The 17,457-nt window shown below is 31.3% G+C and overlaps 4 protein-coding genes across 5 annotated transcripts; 2 read left to right on the top strand and 2 right to left on the bottom strand.

Moving 5' to 3' along the window:
- Positions 1 to 224: 224 nt before the first annotated feature.
- On the bottom strand, positions 225 to 6,826 carry LOC129605225 (transcription elongation factor SPT6). 2 transcript variants are annotated; one of them, XM_055514843.1, is made up of 9 exons: positions 6,599 to 6,826; positions 6,434 to 6,518; positions 6,127 to 6,338; positions 5,953 to 6,072; positions 5,864 to 5,881; positions 5,635 to 5,795; positions 3,639 to 5,436; positions 1,887 to 3,567; positions 225 to 1,830 (listed from the first exon to the last, which is right to left on the bottom strand). In XM_055514843.1, exons 1-9 carry the CDS (start codon positions 6,635 to 6,637, stop codon positions 497 to 499), a joined length of 5,448 nt encoding a protein of 1,815 aa, XP_055370818.1. In that variant the 5' UTR covers positions 6,638 to 6,826; the 3' UTR covers positions 225 to 496. The 2 variants fall into 2 exon arrangements, with proteins under 2 accessions (XP_055370818.1, XP_055370819.1); XM_055514844.1 differs by lacking the exon at positions 5,864 to 5,881 and having other exon boundaries at positions 226 to 1,830.
- Positions 6,827 to 8,190: 1,364 nt separating this feature from the next.
- LOC129605320 (cap-specific mRNA (nucleoside-2'-O-)-methyltransferase 1) lies at positions 8,191 to 11,257 on the top strand. The gene is made up of 3 exons (XM_055515004.1): positions 8,191 to 9,361; positions 9,417 to 9,547; positions 9,605 to 11,257. The coding sequence occupies exons 1-3, from the start codon at positions 8,391 to 8,393 to the stop codon at positions 11,080 to 11,082; spliced, it is 2,580 nt and encodes an 859-aa protein (XP_055370979.1). The 5' UTR covers positions 8,191 to 8,390; the 3' UTR covers positions 11,083 to 11,257.
- Positions 11,258 to 11,568: 311 nt separating this feature from the next.
- Positions 11,569 to 12,169, bottom strand: LOC129605567 (nuclear envelope phosphatase-regulatory subunit 1 homolog). The gene has a single exon (XM_055515412.1). It carries the CDS (start codon positions 12,061 to 12,063, stop codon positions 11,692 to 11,694), a length of 372 nt encoding a protein of 123 aa, XP_055371387.1. The 5' UTR covers positions 12,064 to 12,169; the 3' UTR covers positions 11,569 to 11,691.
- A 626-nt stretch (positions 12,170 to 12,795) lies between these two features.
- Positions 12,796 to 17,246, top strand: LOC129605229 (structural maintenance of chromosomes protein 3). The gene is made up of 8 exons (XM_055514849.1): positions 12,796 to 12,912; positions 13,034 to 13,148; positions 13,210 to 13,349; positions 13,403 to 14,541; positions 14,606 to 14,705; positions 14,810 to 15,957; positions 16,015 to 16,750; positions 16,835 to 17,246. Exons 1-8 carry the CDS (start codon positions 12,898 to 12,900, stop codon positions 17,045 to 17,047), a joined length of 3,606 nt encoding a protein of 1,201 aa, XP_055370824.1. The 5' UTR covers positions 12,796 to 12,897; the 3' UTR covers positions 17,048 to 17,246.
- The last annotated feature ends 211 nt before the right edge of the window (positions 17,247 to 17,457 follow it).

The following is a 17,457-nucleotide window of genomic DNA, read 5'->3' as shown; positions in this document are numbered from 1 at the left end:
ATGAATTTGTAATTAGCGTTGTAGTTGATATTTCAACTGTGAATGCTCACAATTTCCAAAATTACACATGCAAAATATTTCAGAATATTAAAACCAAGCATCATTCCGAATGAAGCCAATTTTTGGCTTCGAATATGTACATATTATGTATTTAAGTAAAACACTTTATATACTTTCTAACCTTTGACAAAATATTGCAAGTAAAAATTTCATTTTGATTTGTTTTTGTTTTTTTTTCTGGTACGTATAGATTTATTAACTATATCATAAACTTATTATTTATAAATTAAAAATCTAAAAATATTAAATCAAAATAATTATCATTAATTATAAAAGAAAATATTATCTAATTTTACATGACAATTGTTAAAAAGTATAATTCGGAAATTCTACTGTTAACCCTAATTTTGCAACAAATTTTTTATAACATTCCCGTAAAGTAAAATTTTAATTGATTTAAATATTTTCGGTTTGTAAATGTTCAAATTTCTTACATTTAATTTTCATCGTAAAGGGGAGTAGAATCACCTAAAGTCATTGAGGTTGGCGATGTGTTAGTTCTTGGTGTGCTACGTATGGATCTCGGGCTCTTACGGTTGTCATTTGCGCCTGACCTACTTGATCGGCTTGAAGGTCTTTCATCATACTGCGGCGTTTCTTTCGAGAAAGTATCATCATAACGGGGAGTTCTATTATTGTGACCACCACGCGGAGTGAAACCTCCAGGGATATTATCTCTGGGAGTAGAATTTGGTTTCTTCCTGGACGCCCACGCATCGTTGGCCATTTGCCAGTCTATATTTTCTTGGTGATATCCCCCATGACCTGTCTGTCCTGGTCCTCCTCTGTGGCCACCATGGCCTGGATGTCCCATGTTTGTTCGAGGTGACCTGCCATAAGCAGGTGAAGAGTGAACTGATCCAGGACCATGCCTTGATGATGCACCATATGACGGTGCATTTGGTTTAATAAATGGACCATTTGTATCTGAGGCTGAACTAGGACTAGGAGCATATCGTGGTGTTTGTGACCCATGTGGCGTATAAGGTGTCATTAAGAATGGAGTTTGTCCGCTAGGTGTATAAGGTGTGTTGATATAACTAGTACCATATCCACCAGGAGTGTTTGTAAAATGTGGAGTTTGTGCACCGCCTGTAGCAGCTACCTGAGCTAATGAATGTAGCATATGTGGAGGCATGTCTCTTGCGACTTTGTTAATGGTATCCGAACTCATGGAACTCATTCCAGCGGGAGTTGCATATGAATTGGGTGTACGGGTAGAACTTGAAACGCTACCAGGTCTCGGTGTAGATACTGGCGTTGTACTAGGCATTGGATCAGCAAAATGTTCCTTAAACCATTTTAGCAATGAGTTTATTGAATCGAATATTTGTCCGCGATATCGAAAACCTTCAGGCATTACTGTAACGTACTCATGGCGACACTTTGTTTTTGGTAAACATGATAACAAAAATCTTCCTGGGTAGTTTTTGGAGGCTGAAAAAAAGTAATGGATTTTCTTTGGGTCTTTCCGCTTTTCTTCCTTTAAAATTTCTTCCATTTTGTCCTTAAGACCACCTTGTGTATCACGGTAATATTTATAATTTAATAAATCTCTAGCATAACCTGCCATTGGATTAACGTGCCTAGCTATAATTTCGTCTAAGTCTTCAAACTCCTCATTTCCAATCCATAACGATTGTCCTAAACTGAATACATTTTCTTTTCCTTCTTCGCGAACATCAATATGTTGATAAATATCCGTAGTAACTTTCCATGTAACAGTTAAATGATCTGATCCCTTACTAGAAGGTCGAACTATAACCTCACCTACAATGCAATACATTTTAATATTAGTTATTTTCATTTGAATTTCTTTGGCTTACCTTGATCCATAGTTTCCATTATTTTAACAACTTCGCCATAGGATTTATTGTGAAAAGAAGGATGCACAATCACTCGCTTTACATACTGCTGCCTCGACTTGTTCTTCTTAGTGTCATCTTCTTTTCGATTGTCTTTATCTTCCACTTCTTGATCATAATCTGGATCTTTTTTTGGTCGCCATTCATTATTTTTATCTATCAGATCTGATGACTTTGACGTACAATCAACTGAAAATCTTTCAACATCAATTTTCGTAACTCGAACATGAATAGTTTGATTAATTTGAACTCTTTCTTCTGGATTTTTAACATGCTTATCAGAGAGGTTTTTGATGTGAATAAAGCCAGATAAACCATTGTCCAATCGAACTTTAACCCCGAAAGCTTGACCAGGGCATGCTCCAGCATCGAAATGATTCCAAACTTCTGACAATTCTGGGAAATCATCTTTTAAACAAAACGGACATTGCCAGCAACCAGTTTCTTCATTTCGTACCGGATTTGCTTGATCTAATTGTTCCCCTTGTGGTTTTCTATGTGCAATGGAATACACATTAGCCAAAACCATTTTACCAACGTAAAAGGTTTCTGGAGTTTCTTTGGTTAACATATCGAAAAGCTCTTCCGCATTTGGTGATCGATAGGGTGTTCTTAGATCTTTATATCGGCAATTCAACTCAGCTCTTATATCATACAAAGTAATGCTTTTGTTGCCAAAACCTTGTCGCTCTAATTCAACGGCAAACGCGTCTAAATCAAGGTCTTTCAAACGTTCTGGGGATTCTAAAATTTCTTCCAGAGCTCCAGCTGGATTTGCTTCATCGTCGTCATATTCCAACGCATCGACAGCCATTTTTCTGGCCCATTCATAAGTTTCAGGATGCACTCTTGAACCATCTAATACCTCAACGTATGCTTCAGTGCTATCCCCTAACGAATTTGTATCAATTTTAATGAAACCAGAGCAGTTTATGAATACTTTAGGACCCATATGACAATTTGTTACAAGTTGTGTTCGATTTTCAAGCCTTTGATTTGTTTGTTTCAGCAATTTAATTAATGCTATTCCTTTACGAGGTCCTAAACCACAAATAAATTGTACTAGATTCACCGTTAAAGAATTTTGTACGGCAACATTTATATCAACACCAACTTCATTGGTGCGGTTTATAAATTCCAAATACAAATTTTCAAGTAATTCATCACTGTTTACATGATCTTGCATTGGATGATACCTTAAACACATTATTTCTTCATCAGCTGTGCATAATTGAGAAAATTCTACTAATGGATCTTGCATACGCCTTGCTATGGATATAGCTTGCTTAAGTACACTTGGATATTCGCGGAAATCGCTTTCACCTTTTTTTGAATTTGAATAAATCTTGGCTAAATCATTATCAACAATTTCTACACTTATTTTAGGAAATTGTTCTTCTTCAACCAACTCTTTAACCATTTCTCGCAGCTCATATTGAATTGACAAGGCTTCGCGTGATTCCCCGCCAATAGCAATCACATGGGGTTTTTTTGTTCGAACAAAATTTTTAATATTTTCTAATTCTTCCATTTTTAATTGTTTCTGTTCAATATTATAAGTATTTTTTCTTTTCAATACGTGTGGAATTCTTAGGTAGTCTGTAACTTCGCCTTCGTGACTTGTTATTGCACAAAATGCAGCCTATGTAGATAAAAAGGAGCATACTATTGGAATATGATACAACACAAGTTTTTATAATTAAATAGTTTTACCTGAGAAACATCTGGCACATATGCAAGCCCCATTACTCTAATACCTTTCGCAAAATCCCATTCATCATAATCTTCTTCATCACAAAAATCGTCAGGGGGTTGATATGGAGCAATTTTAATCCAATTATGTAATTTTTTGCAACAGGATTTTAAAATGAAATCTTTTGCCTCAGCTATCAAAACTGATCGTAACTCTTTTTTCAAATCGGGAATAACCATCTTTTTGAGAGCGATTTCAACACATTCAGCTCTTAAAGCATTCCACTCTTGAACGTTTTTTGAAAATTCATCTCTTTGATACAATTGCTTAGCTTCTTCCAAAAAAGAGTTCGATGTGTGTCCCTCAATAGTGTCGAGAATCTCAATTTCCAAAACCTTATCTTCATGCTCAGCAATCATCAGCTTTAAGAATTGCTCATTTTTTAAATCACGAACTGGTTTATTTTTTAAATATTTCATAGTGTAACATGGATGGTTTTCGTCAATTTCTTTTATACCCTTTTTTGTAGGCCGAACGTTAATTTTAGCTCTTTCATAGAAAACTTCTCTTACACATTTCCGTAATAAGGGTTCTTTTGCGATTTGTCTAGCTACAACAAATTTGGCAGCATGCATAACTTCATCAACCATCATAAATTTGGGACATAAATATCCTTTTGCTAGCTCCCGTGGCTGAACTGGTTCCTGATCAACTTCATGACGTTGATAGTTGTCTCGAAGATTTTCTGCATATTGATCTGGCGATAGTCCAAATCTTTTAGCAAAACCACAAATGCCAGCTTTACGGCACATCGCATAAGGACCAGAATCTTTTGCCTGTTTAATATGTTCCTCAATTTGTTCTTCTTCCTCATCTTCCTCAATGTTAAGATCTTCAATTGGAGGTGGTTCAGCACCATCTTCCCCATTCTCAGTTGCATTTTCAGAAGCTTCCAAAGCTTTTCTTTTTGCTTCTGCTTTTTCCTTTTTTTTACGTTCTTTCTCCTTTTGGCGCCATATATCTTGCATTTTTGGTATTTCATGGGAATAATGTAACAAAAAGTGCATATGTACATCTTTGAGTTCTTCTGGCGTTTGAACATTTTTTAATCTATCTATGTCATCATCTCTTAAAATACGTACATCTTCTGGCAAAGGTTTGTCAGGATCTGCCATTATTGTGTCTAATTGATAAGTTCGCATTTTTTCAAAAAGTTGTAAAAGATTTGTTTTTCTTTGAAGCAACTGACACCATTTAGCATCGTATTTGTAAACTTTCCACAAATCGTTTATATACAATTCGGGTTGAACATATTCTTTACGATAGAATGCTATAAATGGAACCTCAAGTTGTTGGTTTCTCATATACTCTAAAGCTTTTTTGATTTTTCCAACAGTACTAGGTGGTTTTCTTGATCGGTTACCTTGACTATCTTCTTGTTCAGAAACTGAAGGTTTACAAAAAGCTTGTTTATAAATCCACTCAGCTTCTTCTTGTAATTCTGTTGAACCCTCTGGAACTGGCGTAATAGGAACTTCTCGTAATTGCATTCTTTCGGGTATATCAGTTCTTCGTATTTCATTATCTAAATCAGTGAAATGGGCGCGTTTCAGCTCACTAGGTTCGAAAACTTCAAATATTGATTTTTTCTGAGTTTTTTTTTTGCTTGATTTTTTCGGTCGTGGTTCCCGTTCATTTCCATCAAAATCTTCTTCATATTCATCGGACTCTTCCTCTTCATATTCATCATCATCATATTTTGAAAACTCATCATAATCAAAATCAACACCAAATATATCTTGCCCTTCTTGCAGTGTTCTATTAAGAGTATAAACATAAAATAGACACGATTTGACGAGCCAAGAAGAAATAAATAAATATATGAATAAATAAATAAATAAATTGATAAATAAATATATAAACATATATGAACACATTCATACATATACGAATAAGAATTTAAAAATTTTTGTATTATATTCACAATGACATAGGTTTTCAACAAACTTTACTTACGCGTCTCCATGAATTCTTTGACGTTTTTTCTTTTTTTGAGCAATAGGTTGGCCATCATCATCAACAATGAAATCATCGGCGTCAGACTCTTCATCTTCATCTTCATCGAAATTTTCGACTTCTGGCTCACGGTGACTTCTTTCTGATCGTCTTTCGGTTTCCTATAATTAAAGTATAAATTATATAAATTTTTCGTTTTGTGTAGTAACATGGTTTTGGAAACTCAAACCGTGTTAAGATCCCGTTCCTTTTTGAAGCAAAATGAAATGATTTGCATGATTTAGTTTGTTACGAATAATTTTTTTATTTGTAAATTACCTCGTCACTTCCGCCTTCAAATAGCTGACCAGCTATAGCTTCTCTAGCCAAATTTTCATCTTCTTGTTCTTCTCCTTCACTTTCTTCACTTTGAACCCTCCGTAACCGTTTAAATCGTTTCTACAGAGAAATATGTATATGCCAATATATTTAATTGAAATAGAAATTTTTTACCCTTCTATCAACTTTCACGCCCAAATTTTCTTCAAGTAACTCGTAATCATCGTCTTCTAAACGGTCGTCAAAATCATCTTCATTATCACTTCGTTTTCTCTTACCTCGAGAGCCATCTGATGCATCTGAACCGTCTGAATCATCACCATCTTCATCTATTGGATTATCATCGATCAAATCTTTTAATTCCTCCCTGATTTTTTCTTCATCATCTGTTTTACATAAAAAATGTTTTAAAATCATTTTGTTATATATATCATAATAAAATATAACATTAAAAATATAATAAAGATATCAAAATTTCGACCTTCCTCTTCTTCTTCGCTGGAATCAGCTACAGCTCTAATTTTTTTCAGTTTTTTCCGTTCATGTGGTTCTAATTCTTCATCATCCTAAAAGTTTCCAAGATAATTTTATTTTTTTTCATAGCCATGGTTTTTTATATGCTGATTCAGAATATTTTAAAGCTTACTTCAGATTCTTCAGCCTCGGATATTAAATAGTCTGCCATTTTTATTCACTTTCTCTATGATGAATTTCTACTTTGCCGAAGATTCAACAAGCAAATTTATAAAAATACTTTCTATATACATAAATCTAACAATTAAATCTAAGATTTCCTTAAAATAAACTATTTTATATATAAAGTAACACCTTTTAATTAAATTTTTAAGAAAAAAGAAATGTGGCTCTATCAAAAGCCGAACTGACAAATTTCCATTAGAAGTGTTACCATCATAAAATATTGCATTTTTTTTTTTAAATTTTGTTTACTTCAGTTATACCTTAACCGCAAATATCGCAAATTATGTTGGAAAATTACGTAGTCTGCTAAATTTTTCTGTTACTCATAAACAGCTTTCAAAGAAACAAATGATAATTTTCCAAAAATACATTCTAAAAAGAAGAAAAAACCAATTGACTTTATTTCGAAAAAGAAAATTTTATTTTTTTCCGGAGAAGATCTTTGGTATGTTGCATACAAAATGTATACATATTATGTATATATCAACGAAAAATAAAGTGATCTTGTTCGGAATTACATGTAATATTTTGTCTTTTTAAGAAGTATTTTTTTAGGATGCATATAATAAATATTTATTTCCTTTAAATTACCATATTTTGAGAACAACAGGCTAAATTAATAAGTTAAAAATCATGTCTTTTTGCTTTTATATTTTACCCTAACGAAAAACTATAATTTTTATTGAAAAATTATAAATTTTAAATACTTTATATGTTTAAAACATGTTAAAAGAGCTAACCTGTTTAAAATAAAAAAAAACATACATAATTAATGTACGCGCACATAAAAATTTAATTAGAAATCGGCCTTGTACATATTTAATGTATGTATCTCTTCAAATATGCAGGTCAAATGGTCTTTCTAATTTTAAAAGTTGCCGTTTTTGAGATTTAAATAAACACTTTACCGGTTGTCAAAATATTTGTTTGACATTAAATTAAAGCAAAATCAATTTATAATACGATTTGAAACACTATATTCAGAATAGGCGATGCGAAATTTTTATGTTATTCACGACCAAGTAATGACCAAGAGCTTATAAAATATATTTCTTGTAAATATTGTAAATGTTATATGTAAATTCTAAAAAGGATTATGGGGAAATTGCGCTTTAACATAACGCTTATAGGACATACAGAAGGTGTATAGCTCATTTAAACGAAAGGGAAGGTTTGATTTCATTTGATCAATTTTCTCATTTTGATAGTCGCCATACCTACGCCAATATATTTCTTTTATATCCAATAAAATAAAGGAATTTTTGGAAGATCTATTTGAAAATTCCCAACGCAAACTTTATATCACGTCACACTTGTTATGTATCGTCACAATTATTTTATACAAAGGTCTCTAAAATTAGTTTTCAAATCACATGCTATATAAATTTCTATTACGATGACGTTCCTATGTTAAATTGTGAGCAGCGTTATAAACTGTCGCCAACGCTTTGAATTTCATTCTGTTTCCTTAATTGAAAATCAATTTGACATTACTGAGTTTTGATAAAAATTAGTTTATACACATTAAATAAACGCATATAGTGGAACAACCATTTTCAAAATAAGTTTATAAAAGTTTTATTACTTAAAAACTTAATTTGATAAATTTCTAGCGCGAAAAGGAGTATATATTCTTTTGGATTTATTTTTTTTTATTTAAAACCGAAGTAAATTAGAAGAAAACAGAAAAATTGATAGAAAATTTTGCATAGAAGAGCGTGGGAAAAAAATTGAACAATATGCCTACTTCTGAAGATGAAGGTGGTGGAACGCAGTGTACATTGAGTAACTATGCTACAACGGACGAAAATACTTCTTTTTCTGATTCAGATGATAACTCTGAACATGAAGAGGTTAATTCATCTGGTATGGAATCACCTGTAATGTCTGGGTCTTCAAGCTATATGCCTCCAAACAAAAAAATGCGAAAAAATAGTAACGAATCCACTTCCCCTGGAATTAAAATGAAAAGTGAGTGGTCCAAGAGTTACTCAGGTTATTCGGAAGCTGCTGTGAATATTATGCAAAAAATGGGTTACAAAGGAGATGAAGGTTTAGGAAAGGAGGGGCAAGGTATTCTGAAACCAATCGAGGCAAGTCGTCAAGAAGGAAGACGAGGTTTTGGTTTAAGACTTGATGATTTAGATGCGGCTTCGGCAAAGTGGGATCCCAGTATGGAAAATATTCAATTATCTGAAACAGTCAATTGGTTAAAAAATAATGATATAGACTTTTTAAATAACCTGACTATGGACGATTTGGATAACTGGACTGTAACGGGACCACAAAAATTGATAATTGACGATGAATCACATTTTTGCGATTCCAGAGTTTTAGAAAATGTGTTAACTTCAAAAAGTGTTTTTGACAATTTAAACGCAGGAGACATGCGAAAAGCTAGAACGCGTAGTAACCCATTTGAAACTATTCGAGGGAATATATTTTTGAATAGAGCAGCGGTGAAAATGGCCAACATAGATGCTATATGCAAGTTCATGTTTACGAATCCAGTTGATGAAAATGGGAGGAGTTTAGTTAAAAATGATGATTTATTGTATTTTGCTGATATTTGCGCTGGACCTGGTGGGTTTTCTGAATATATTCTGTATAGAAAAAAGTGGGAAGCCAAAGGATTTGGGTTTACTTTAAGAGGTGATAACGATTTTAAATTAACCGAATTTCTAGCTGGACCACCTGAAACATTCGATCCGTAAAAATTGACCATTCATATTTAAGATTTGCATGCTAGTTTTACTATTTTACAGGCACTACGGAGTGAAAAATAACGGAGATATTTATGATCCAGAGAATCAAGAATCTTTTGCGGATTACGTGTTAAGACAAACTGAATCTGGTGTTCACTTTGTGATGGCTGATGGCGGGTTTTCCGTTGAAAGTAAGTACAAATTTTATTTAGCATTTATATTCTATATTGCATTACCTATCTTTCTAGAGCAAGAAAATATACAAGAAATTTTGTCAAAACAATTATATTTATGCCAGTGTCTTGTAGCTCTTTCAATTTTAAGAGAAAAGGGGCACTTTGTTTGCAAAATGTTCGATCTTTTCACCCCGTTTAGTGTTGGTTTAATATATTTAATGTATAAATGTTTTGAAGAAATCACGATATGTAAGCCAAATACAAGTCGCCCTGCAAATTCAGAACGATATTTAATATGTAAGTGGAAAAAATCAAATACAGAAACTATAAGAAGGCATTTTTCTGAAATAAATAAAAAAATTTGTAGTAATGATCCAAATAATGATATTTTGCATTTGGTTGATATAAATATTCTTAAGCAAGACAAAGAATTTTTTGAATATATTTATGAAAGTAATAATACATTAGGAAAAAATCAAATAATTGGACTGATAAAAATCGCTGCGTATTGTAAAGATGATACTCTCAAAGAAAATAATCAAGCGGATTACAAAATGAAAAGTCTAAAGCTATGGAACTTGCCAGATCAAATTCGTACCGTTCCCGACACTCCAACTAACGAATCGTTATTAGAGGAACTTTTGAAGGAATGGAAAGATGACAAAACTATGATGAGCGTTTCTCCACTTGAATTAAACAAAGTACAAGATTTGGAGAAACGAATACGTTACGTTTATGATTGGCACTTTGTACCAGTTTGCAGAGAAGAAACTAAAGAAAATGTAAAATCTTTTTTTCTGTCCAAGGGCAAAACAAATGTGCTAAAGTACTGCAGTGGGCGATGGGAACCTGTTGAATGTTGTTTAGAAATCAGCCCTAAAACTCTTATTTATGGAGAAATAGTCACGGAATTAATGGGTGAAGGCAGATCACAAAATAAAGTAAAAGCTTTGCATATTATAGATGGTATAGTCTTAGGAGGCATTGATATTCATCGTGAACCACTCCAAGAACGTATAAGAATGTGCACAAAATTTGCGAAAGCTTTAAACAAACCTTACAAAACAACAAACGTCGTAGGAAATTATCAGCCTGTAGCCCCTATACGATGCAAAAAATTATATGCCCTCAATGAAATACAAGTATTTTTCAATGCAATGCGGCACTATAAATTAAAAGATGGTACATCTAGACTGGGCTTTCGAATACGAAGCGACGACCCATCTAGAGCTGAAAGGTTTTTTGTACCTGGTGGGCTTATGTTTTTTAATGAAACCAATCCCCCTTTTGTTAAAGTACTTTCCAGGTCGAAGAATAAGTTTTACTATCATAATGAAACCAATAAAGAAGCATATTACGTTGATGATTTACCAAAAAATGTAAGAGCCGCAACTATTGCTTCATTTAGAGGTAGCTATTACAGGAGACTCCTTTGGAAATGGACTAATATATATCAAGTTGAAGAAAATGTTAACGACGATAATAGGCAGGAAGATATATTATATCGAGATGACTTAAATAATTATATATTAAGGATTTCTACAAGATAATAGAAATAAAAAGTTATAATGTTTGTATAATTTTAATTCTAAAAAAGAAAATAATTGTATTACTATCAATATATAGTAGACGTGTTTTATATTTAGGTGTACACTTTTTCTTTTTCCGTCGTACAAAGAAAATATCCTATATCTAATTGTTATTTTAGGCAGACATATAGTATGAAAAAAAGCAATAAAAAAACGAAAATGAATATGAGTAATTTTATTTCTATTAAACTATTTTTCAGTCATCTTAGCTGGATAAGCTTTCATAATTGCTGTAGTATAATATACGAATTATTATTCTCAAAATAGCTTTTAAGAACACATTGAAGCATTACTACTTTAGATTCTAAAAGTAGTTTGTTTAACTTGCTTTTGATTTATCAATGATTACGATATCTCAATAAAATTTTTTTTCACATCAATAATTTTCCAAGATATTGTTATCTAAATTAAATCAAAATTATTAATAAAGATATCTCATAATTTTCGTATTTACTACGCTATATTTTATTAAATGAAAATTACAAATTCCTAAGATTTATGTTTATTTTACTTTCCACATTTTTAATTTAAATTAATATTGAGTAATATTATAACTAAGTTTAATTTTAGCTAATTATTAGGTCGAGGCTTTAGTATTAATTTTCCGGTGTCATCACAACTCATATTAAAATCAGCTAAAACCGATCTCATTCTAGATGTTATGATTTGCGGTGCAATTACAAGCTTATGTATTCCAAATAAAAACAAAATTATGAGAGATAAGGTAGCACAAAAAAAAACAGGATGATACCAGAGGGATTCTGGTAATGGTAATATTGAAGTATTTGGATCCCGTAGCCAATACCAAGCTCCAGTTGCCGTGCAAATTGAAACTATTGCTAACAGAATTCTCCATCTGATTGTCGATGGATAATATGATGCTACTACTTCTGTTAACCTTCGCTCAAATGCTTTGAGATCTTCGCAAGCTGACGATTCCATATTTCAATAAATATCAAAATTTATGTAGCAATTTTATTTTAATATTTATATTTATATTATTTTTATTTCCGATTGTTATTTTTTTTAATTTGACATAACGAAAGCATTTAAAGTATCTGCTTATTTGACATTCCCCTAAAACATAAAGTAGTGTGACAAGTGGCGCATTCCATTACGTAGAAAAAGATGGCCATATTCTATAATTTTAATGTAAACACGTTTTTCAAAAAACACTTTTTTTTTTGAAAAGTTGCATTTTTAATAATATTCATCTCGAATTTGAAACGGATTAGATTTGAAACTTCAGTTTTTCAGAACCGGAAAACTGGTATTTATTTAAAAAAATTACATTTTGAATATTATATGCATCTTTAAATTCTAACTAAATGTGATCTAATTTTACACAACTTCAGCTTTCAAATTTATTAAGTAAAAATTAACACCCATACAAGCCTCAACTTTACATTCACCTTAATCAAGTTGATCCATATATCGGTTTGGGATTATCATCCCAAATTATCATGAATATAAAGCTTAATTTTAAATTATATGCTACCTGTATATAATTATATACTACTTAAAAATCAAAATAAAAAATGCGAAAATTAAAATCACTTCAATTCATTTCGCTGTTTTTTAACAATGGGGTTTGAATAGGTTAAAATGTGTGTACTATAAATTGGGTTTGTCAAACTTTGACAATTAAAATAAAAGTCAGTTTTCAGGTAAAAAAAAAAATTGTAGCGCCCAAAATTTGTCAATTTTATTTACACAATAAATTTAATATAATAATAAAATTATTTTGTCATAAATGCATGAGATAATTTAAATAAAATGCATATAAAACAGGTATCTCATTTAATTGTTTCTTTCTTCTTTGATTTTGGTCACAAAATTTAATAATAATAGGCTTTCAAATTTGTGAAGTTAGTTGAAAAAATAATGTTTTATTTTCTTACACCTAATTTAGATAATTATACAAGGTTTTAAATCTTACAAGGACCAAACAGTTGTTGAACCATTCGATAAAAGGCACAATGTGGTTGTGGGCCGAAATGGGTCAGGAAAAAGCAATTTTTTCTATGGTAAATTTAAAAATATTGAAGAAAGTGTGTTATATGTAAAATAAATTGTTTCCATTTTTAGCCATTCAATTCGTTTTGAGTGATGAATTTACACATTTACGCCCAGAGCAAAGGCAATCTCTATTGCATGAAGGTACTGGAGCTAGGGTAATTTCAGCTTACGTAGAAATTATTTTTGATAATTCCGATAATCGTGTCCCAGTAAGTAGAAATTTGACAATGTTTGTTAGGAAAATAAAACGATATTTTTTTAGATTGACAAAGATGAAATATTTCTACGAAGAGTAATTGGTGCCAAAAAAGATCAATATTTTTTAAACAAGAAAGTAGTTCCAAGAACTGAAGTTGTTAATTTACTTGAGTCTGCGGGATTTTCCAATTCAAATCCATATTATATTGTGAAACAAGGCAAAATTAATCAAATGGCAACGGCACCTGATTCTTATCGTTTAAAACTTTTGCGAGAAGTTGCAGGCACTAGGGTTTACGATGAAAGAAAGGAGGAATCATTAAATATATTAAAAGATACTGAGAGTAAAGTTGAAAAGATTACAGAATTTTTGAAAACCATTGAAGAGCGATTGCAGACCTTAGAAGAGGAAAAAGAAGAACTTAAAGAATATCAAAAATGGGATAAAGCACGACGGTCTTTGGAATATATAATTCATGATATGGAAATGAAAGAAAACAAAAGAGCTTTAGAGGATTTGGAGCGGCAAAGAAAATCTTCTGGAGATAAGCAGAAAGAACTACAAATGGAAATACAAAATGCTCAAGATAAAGTTAAACAGATACAAAAAAGTTTAAAAGATGCTAAAAAGGATGTTGCCACTACAAAGGAGGAACGATCTGTCCTATTAGCCGAACAGCAACAACTACTTCGCGAAAAGACGAAATTGGACTTGACTATTACCGATTTAACTGATGAAGTACAAGGAGATAATAAATCTAAGGAACGAGCTGATCAAGAACTGAAACGTCTTAAGGTAACTATAGCCGAAAAAGAAAAAGAATTAGAAGAAGTTAAACCAAAATATGAAGCAATGAAGAAGAAAGAAGAAGAGTGTTCACGAGAGTTATCGTTGAAAGAACAAAAACGTAAGGAATTATATGCTAAACAAGGAAGGGGTTCACAGTTCTCTTCAAGAGAGGAGAGAGATAAATGGATTCAAAATGAATTAAAATCTCTAAATAAGCAAATAAAAGATAAAATTAATCATCAAAACAAATTATTAGATGATTTAAAAAAGGATGCTAACATGGAAAAAGAATTAACTAGGAAAATTGAAGAACAATCATCGGAATTAGAACATCTAAGATTACAAATTGATGAACACAACAAACAATACTACGAACTAAAAAAGAAGAAAGATACTCATCAAGCTGTGCGAAAGTGAGTTCATTTTTATGCTAATAAAACTTTCTAAACATTATTAAACGAATTACAAAATCTTTAGTGAACTTTGGAGAAAGGAAACTCAAATGACACAACAACTGCAGGCACACAAAGAAGAGCTGGCAAAAGCTGATCAATCTTTACGTTCTATGGCTGGAAAGGTAATAAAAATTATTTTTGGTATAAAAATATACCAAAAAATAAAGTTTTGATTATAATCTATAAGTTTTTAAAATAAATTTATCAAATTTTTTTGTACAACTAGCCGATTTTAAATGGTCGAGATTCCGTTAGAAAAGTACTGGATAGTTTTCTAGACCGCGGCGGTGAATATGCAAAAATAGCCAAATCTTATTATGGTCCAGTCATAGAAAATTTCAACTGCGACAAAACTATTTATACAGCAGTCGAAGTGACTGCAGGAAATCGTTTATTTCATCACATAATAGATACTGATCGAGTGGGAACACAAATTTTAAAAGAAATGAACAAACAAAAACTGCCAGGTGAAGTAACTTTTATGCCCCTAAATCGCTTACAAGTGAAAATTCATGACTATCCTGATGATCCGGATTCAATTCCTATGATTTCAAAATTAAAATATGAGGAACAGTATGATAAAGCTCTAAGATATATCTTTGGCAAAACATTAATTTGTCGTAACTTAGAACGTGCTACTGAATTAGCAAAATCGACGGGATTGGATTGTGTGACATTAGAAGGTGATCAAGTGTCTTCTAAAGGTTGCTTGACAGGTGGATATTTTAATACTTCAAGATCCAGACTTGAAATGCAGAAGAAGCGAAGTGAGTACAATGATTTAATAAAAGACTTTGAAGAAGAATTAGCCACATTGAGGAATGAATTAAAACAAACTGAAACCGAAATCAACAAAGTAGTTTCTGAAATGCAAAAAACAGAAACAAAACAAGGGAAATCGAAAGACATATTTGAAAAAGTCACAGCGGATATTCGTTTAATGAAAGAAGAACTTTCTAGAATTGAGAAATATAGAGCTCCCAAAGAACGTTCAGCTGCACAATGTAAGGCGAATTTGGAAGCGATGTCTAGTACAAAAGAAGGTTTAGAAGCAGAATTACATCAAGAATTAATGTCAACTCTATCAGCACAAGATCAGCGTGAAGTAGATCAACTTAATGATGACATAAGACGATTAAACCAAGAAAACAAAGAAGCGTTTTCAGCACGTATGCGTCTAGAAGTAGTCAAAAATAAATTGGATAATTTGCTGACCAATAACCTGTTTAGGCGTCGTGATGAGCTTATTCAAGCTCTTCAAGAAATATCTGTTGAAGATAGAAAAAGAAAATTACAAAACTGCCGAAATGAATTAGCAGCTACTGAAAAAAGAATTAAAAAGGTAAATCAAGATTTGGAAGAGATGGATAAAAAGTAAGTCCAAATATTATTTATATTATATGTCTTAAAATATGTTTTAACTTATTTTAGAGTTCAAAATGCAGTTAAAATGCAAATATCTTTACAAAAAGAACTCGAGCAATGGATTCAAAAAGAAAAAGATTGTCAGGAAAAAATGTCCGAAGATGCAAAGAAGGCAGAAAAGTGGGCAGCAAAAGAAAACCTATATCATCAAAAAATTGACGAATGTATGGAAAAAATCCAAAGTTTAGGGGCCTTGCCGCAAGTTGACCCAGCTTACACAAAAATGTCTTTAAAAAGGCTTTTTACTGAGTTAGAAAAAGCAAATCAGCATTTGAAAAAATATAACCATGTTAATAAAAAAGCTTTAGACCAGTTTTTAAGTTTTTCTGAACAAAAAGAGAAATTGTATAAAAGAAAGGAAGAATTGGACATCGGGGATCAAAAGATACGAGAATTAATGCAAAATTTAGAAACTCGTAAAGTTGAAGCTATACAATTTACATTTAAGCAAGTAGCACAAAATTTTACTAAGGTTTTCAAAAAACTTGTTCCACAAGGTGCTGGTTATTTAATATTAAAAACAAAAGAAAGCAATGATGATGATGTTAATAATGTTGAAGTTGCTAATTCAGATGCATTTACTGGTATTGGAATTCGTGTTTCATTTACTGGAGATCAAGCTGAAATGAGGGAAATGAATCAATTATCCGGAGGACAAAAATCTTTAGTTGCATTAACATTAATTTTTGCTATACAAAAATGTGATCCAGCTCCTTTTTATTTATTTGATGAAATAGATCAGGTAAAATATGTATATATATGGTATATTAATATAGTTTTACAATATTGTATTGGCTAAATTTCACGTAATTAAATATATTTTTAGGCTTTAGATGCACAACATAGGAAAGCTGTAGCTGATATGATACATGAACTAAGTGATAATGCTCAATTTATCACAACTACATTTAGACCAGAATTATTAGAACATGCACATAAATTTTATGGGGTACGTTTTCGTAATAAAGTGAGCCACATTGATTGTGTCACAAAAGAACAAGCTAAAGATTTTGTTGAAGATGATAATACACACGGTTAAATTAATAAAATTTGATAAAAACATTTTTAGAATTATAATTAAGAAAAACTGTTTGAATAAATTTTAGTAATTATTGATTAATTTTAAGATAAATATAACAAAAAAGTAAAAAAAAAAGAGGATTTCAGACAATGGTTTTTATATAAAATAGCATGAAACAGAAAAATTTCTATGTGTTTTCATATCAGAACATTTTCATACTCAGAACCACAAAAAAAAAAATTTAAATAAGATATAGTCTTATATTTCAATTTTATCAAATGATAAAATTGAAAATCTAAAATCTCGTTTCAAAATAATTTTTGTATAATTTTGTTCAGATTGCAATTTAAATATTAAGAATCACATACTTAATGAGAGAAAAAAATTATTTAATGATAAAAAAATACCATTTTAAAATAAGCCTTTTT

This window comes from Condylostylus longicornis, unplaced genomic scaffold, assembly GCF_029603195.1.
Source record: "Condylostylus longicornis isolate FDR11 unplaced genomic scaffold, ASM2960319v2 ptg000013l, whole genome shotgun sequence".
Taxonomy (NCBI): domain Eukaryota; kingdom Metazoa; phylum Arthropoda; class Insecta; order Diptera; family Dolichopodidae; genus Condylostylus; species Condylostylus longicornis.
This window is presented reverse-complemented; position numbering and strand designations above follow the sequence as displayed.

What these genes read in the sequence shown, in the direction of transcription:
- LOC129605225 (XM_055514843.1), bottom strand. Translation starts at nt 6,637, where the DNA reads ATGGCAGACTATTTAATATCCGAGGCTGAAGAATCTGAA. An exon ending in GCGTGAAAGTTGATAGAAGG is followed by an intron (nt 6,073 to 6,126) that starts GTAAAAAATTTC and finishes ATTTCTCTGTAG; the next exon opens with AAACGATTTAAACGGTTACG. An exon ending in AATGGAAACTATGGATCAAG is followed by an intron (nt 1,831 to 1,886) that starts GTAAGCCAAAGA and finishes ATTGCATTGTAG; the next exon opens with GTGAGGTTATAGTTCGACCT.
- LOC129605229 (XM_055514849.1), top strand. An exon ending in TACGTTCTATGGCTGGAAAG is followed by an intron (nt 14,706 to 14,809) that starts GTAATAAAAATT and finishes TTGTACAACTAG; the next exon opens with CCGATTTTAAATGGTCGAGA. An exon ending in TTGGAAGAGATGGATAAAAA is followed by an intron (nt 15,958 to 16,014) that starts GTAAGTCCAAAT and finishes AACTTATTTTAG; the next exon opens with AGTTCAAAATGCAGTTAAAA.
- LOC129605567 (XM_055515412.1), bottom strand. Translation starts at nt 12,063, where the DNA reads ATGGAATCGTCAGCTTGCGAAGATCTCAAAGCATTTGAGCGAAGGTTA.
- LOC129605320 (XM_055515004.1), top strand. Translation starts at nt 8,391, where the DNA reads ATGCCTACTTCTGAAGATGAAGGTGGTGGAACGCAGTGTACATTGAGT. An exon ending in CCACCTGAAACATTCGATCC is followed by an intron (nt 9,362 to 9,416) that starts GTAAAAATTGAC and finishes ACTATTTTACAG; the next exon opens with GCACTACGGAGTGAAAAATA. An exon ending in TGGCGGGTTTTCCGTTGAAA is followed by an intron (nt 9,548 to 9,604) that starts GTAAGTACAAAT and finishes CTATCTTTCTAG; the next exon opens with AGCAAGAAAATATACAAGAA.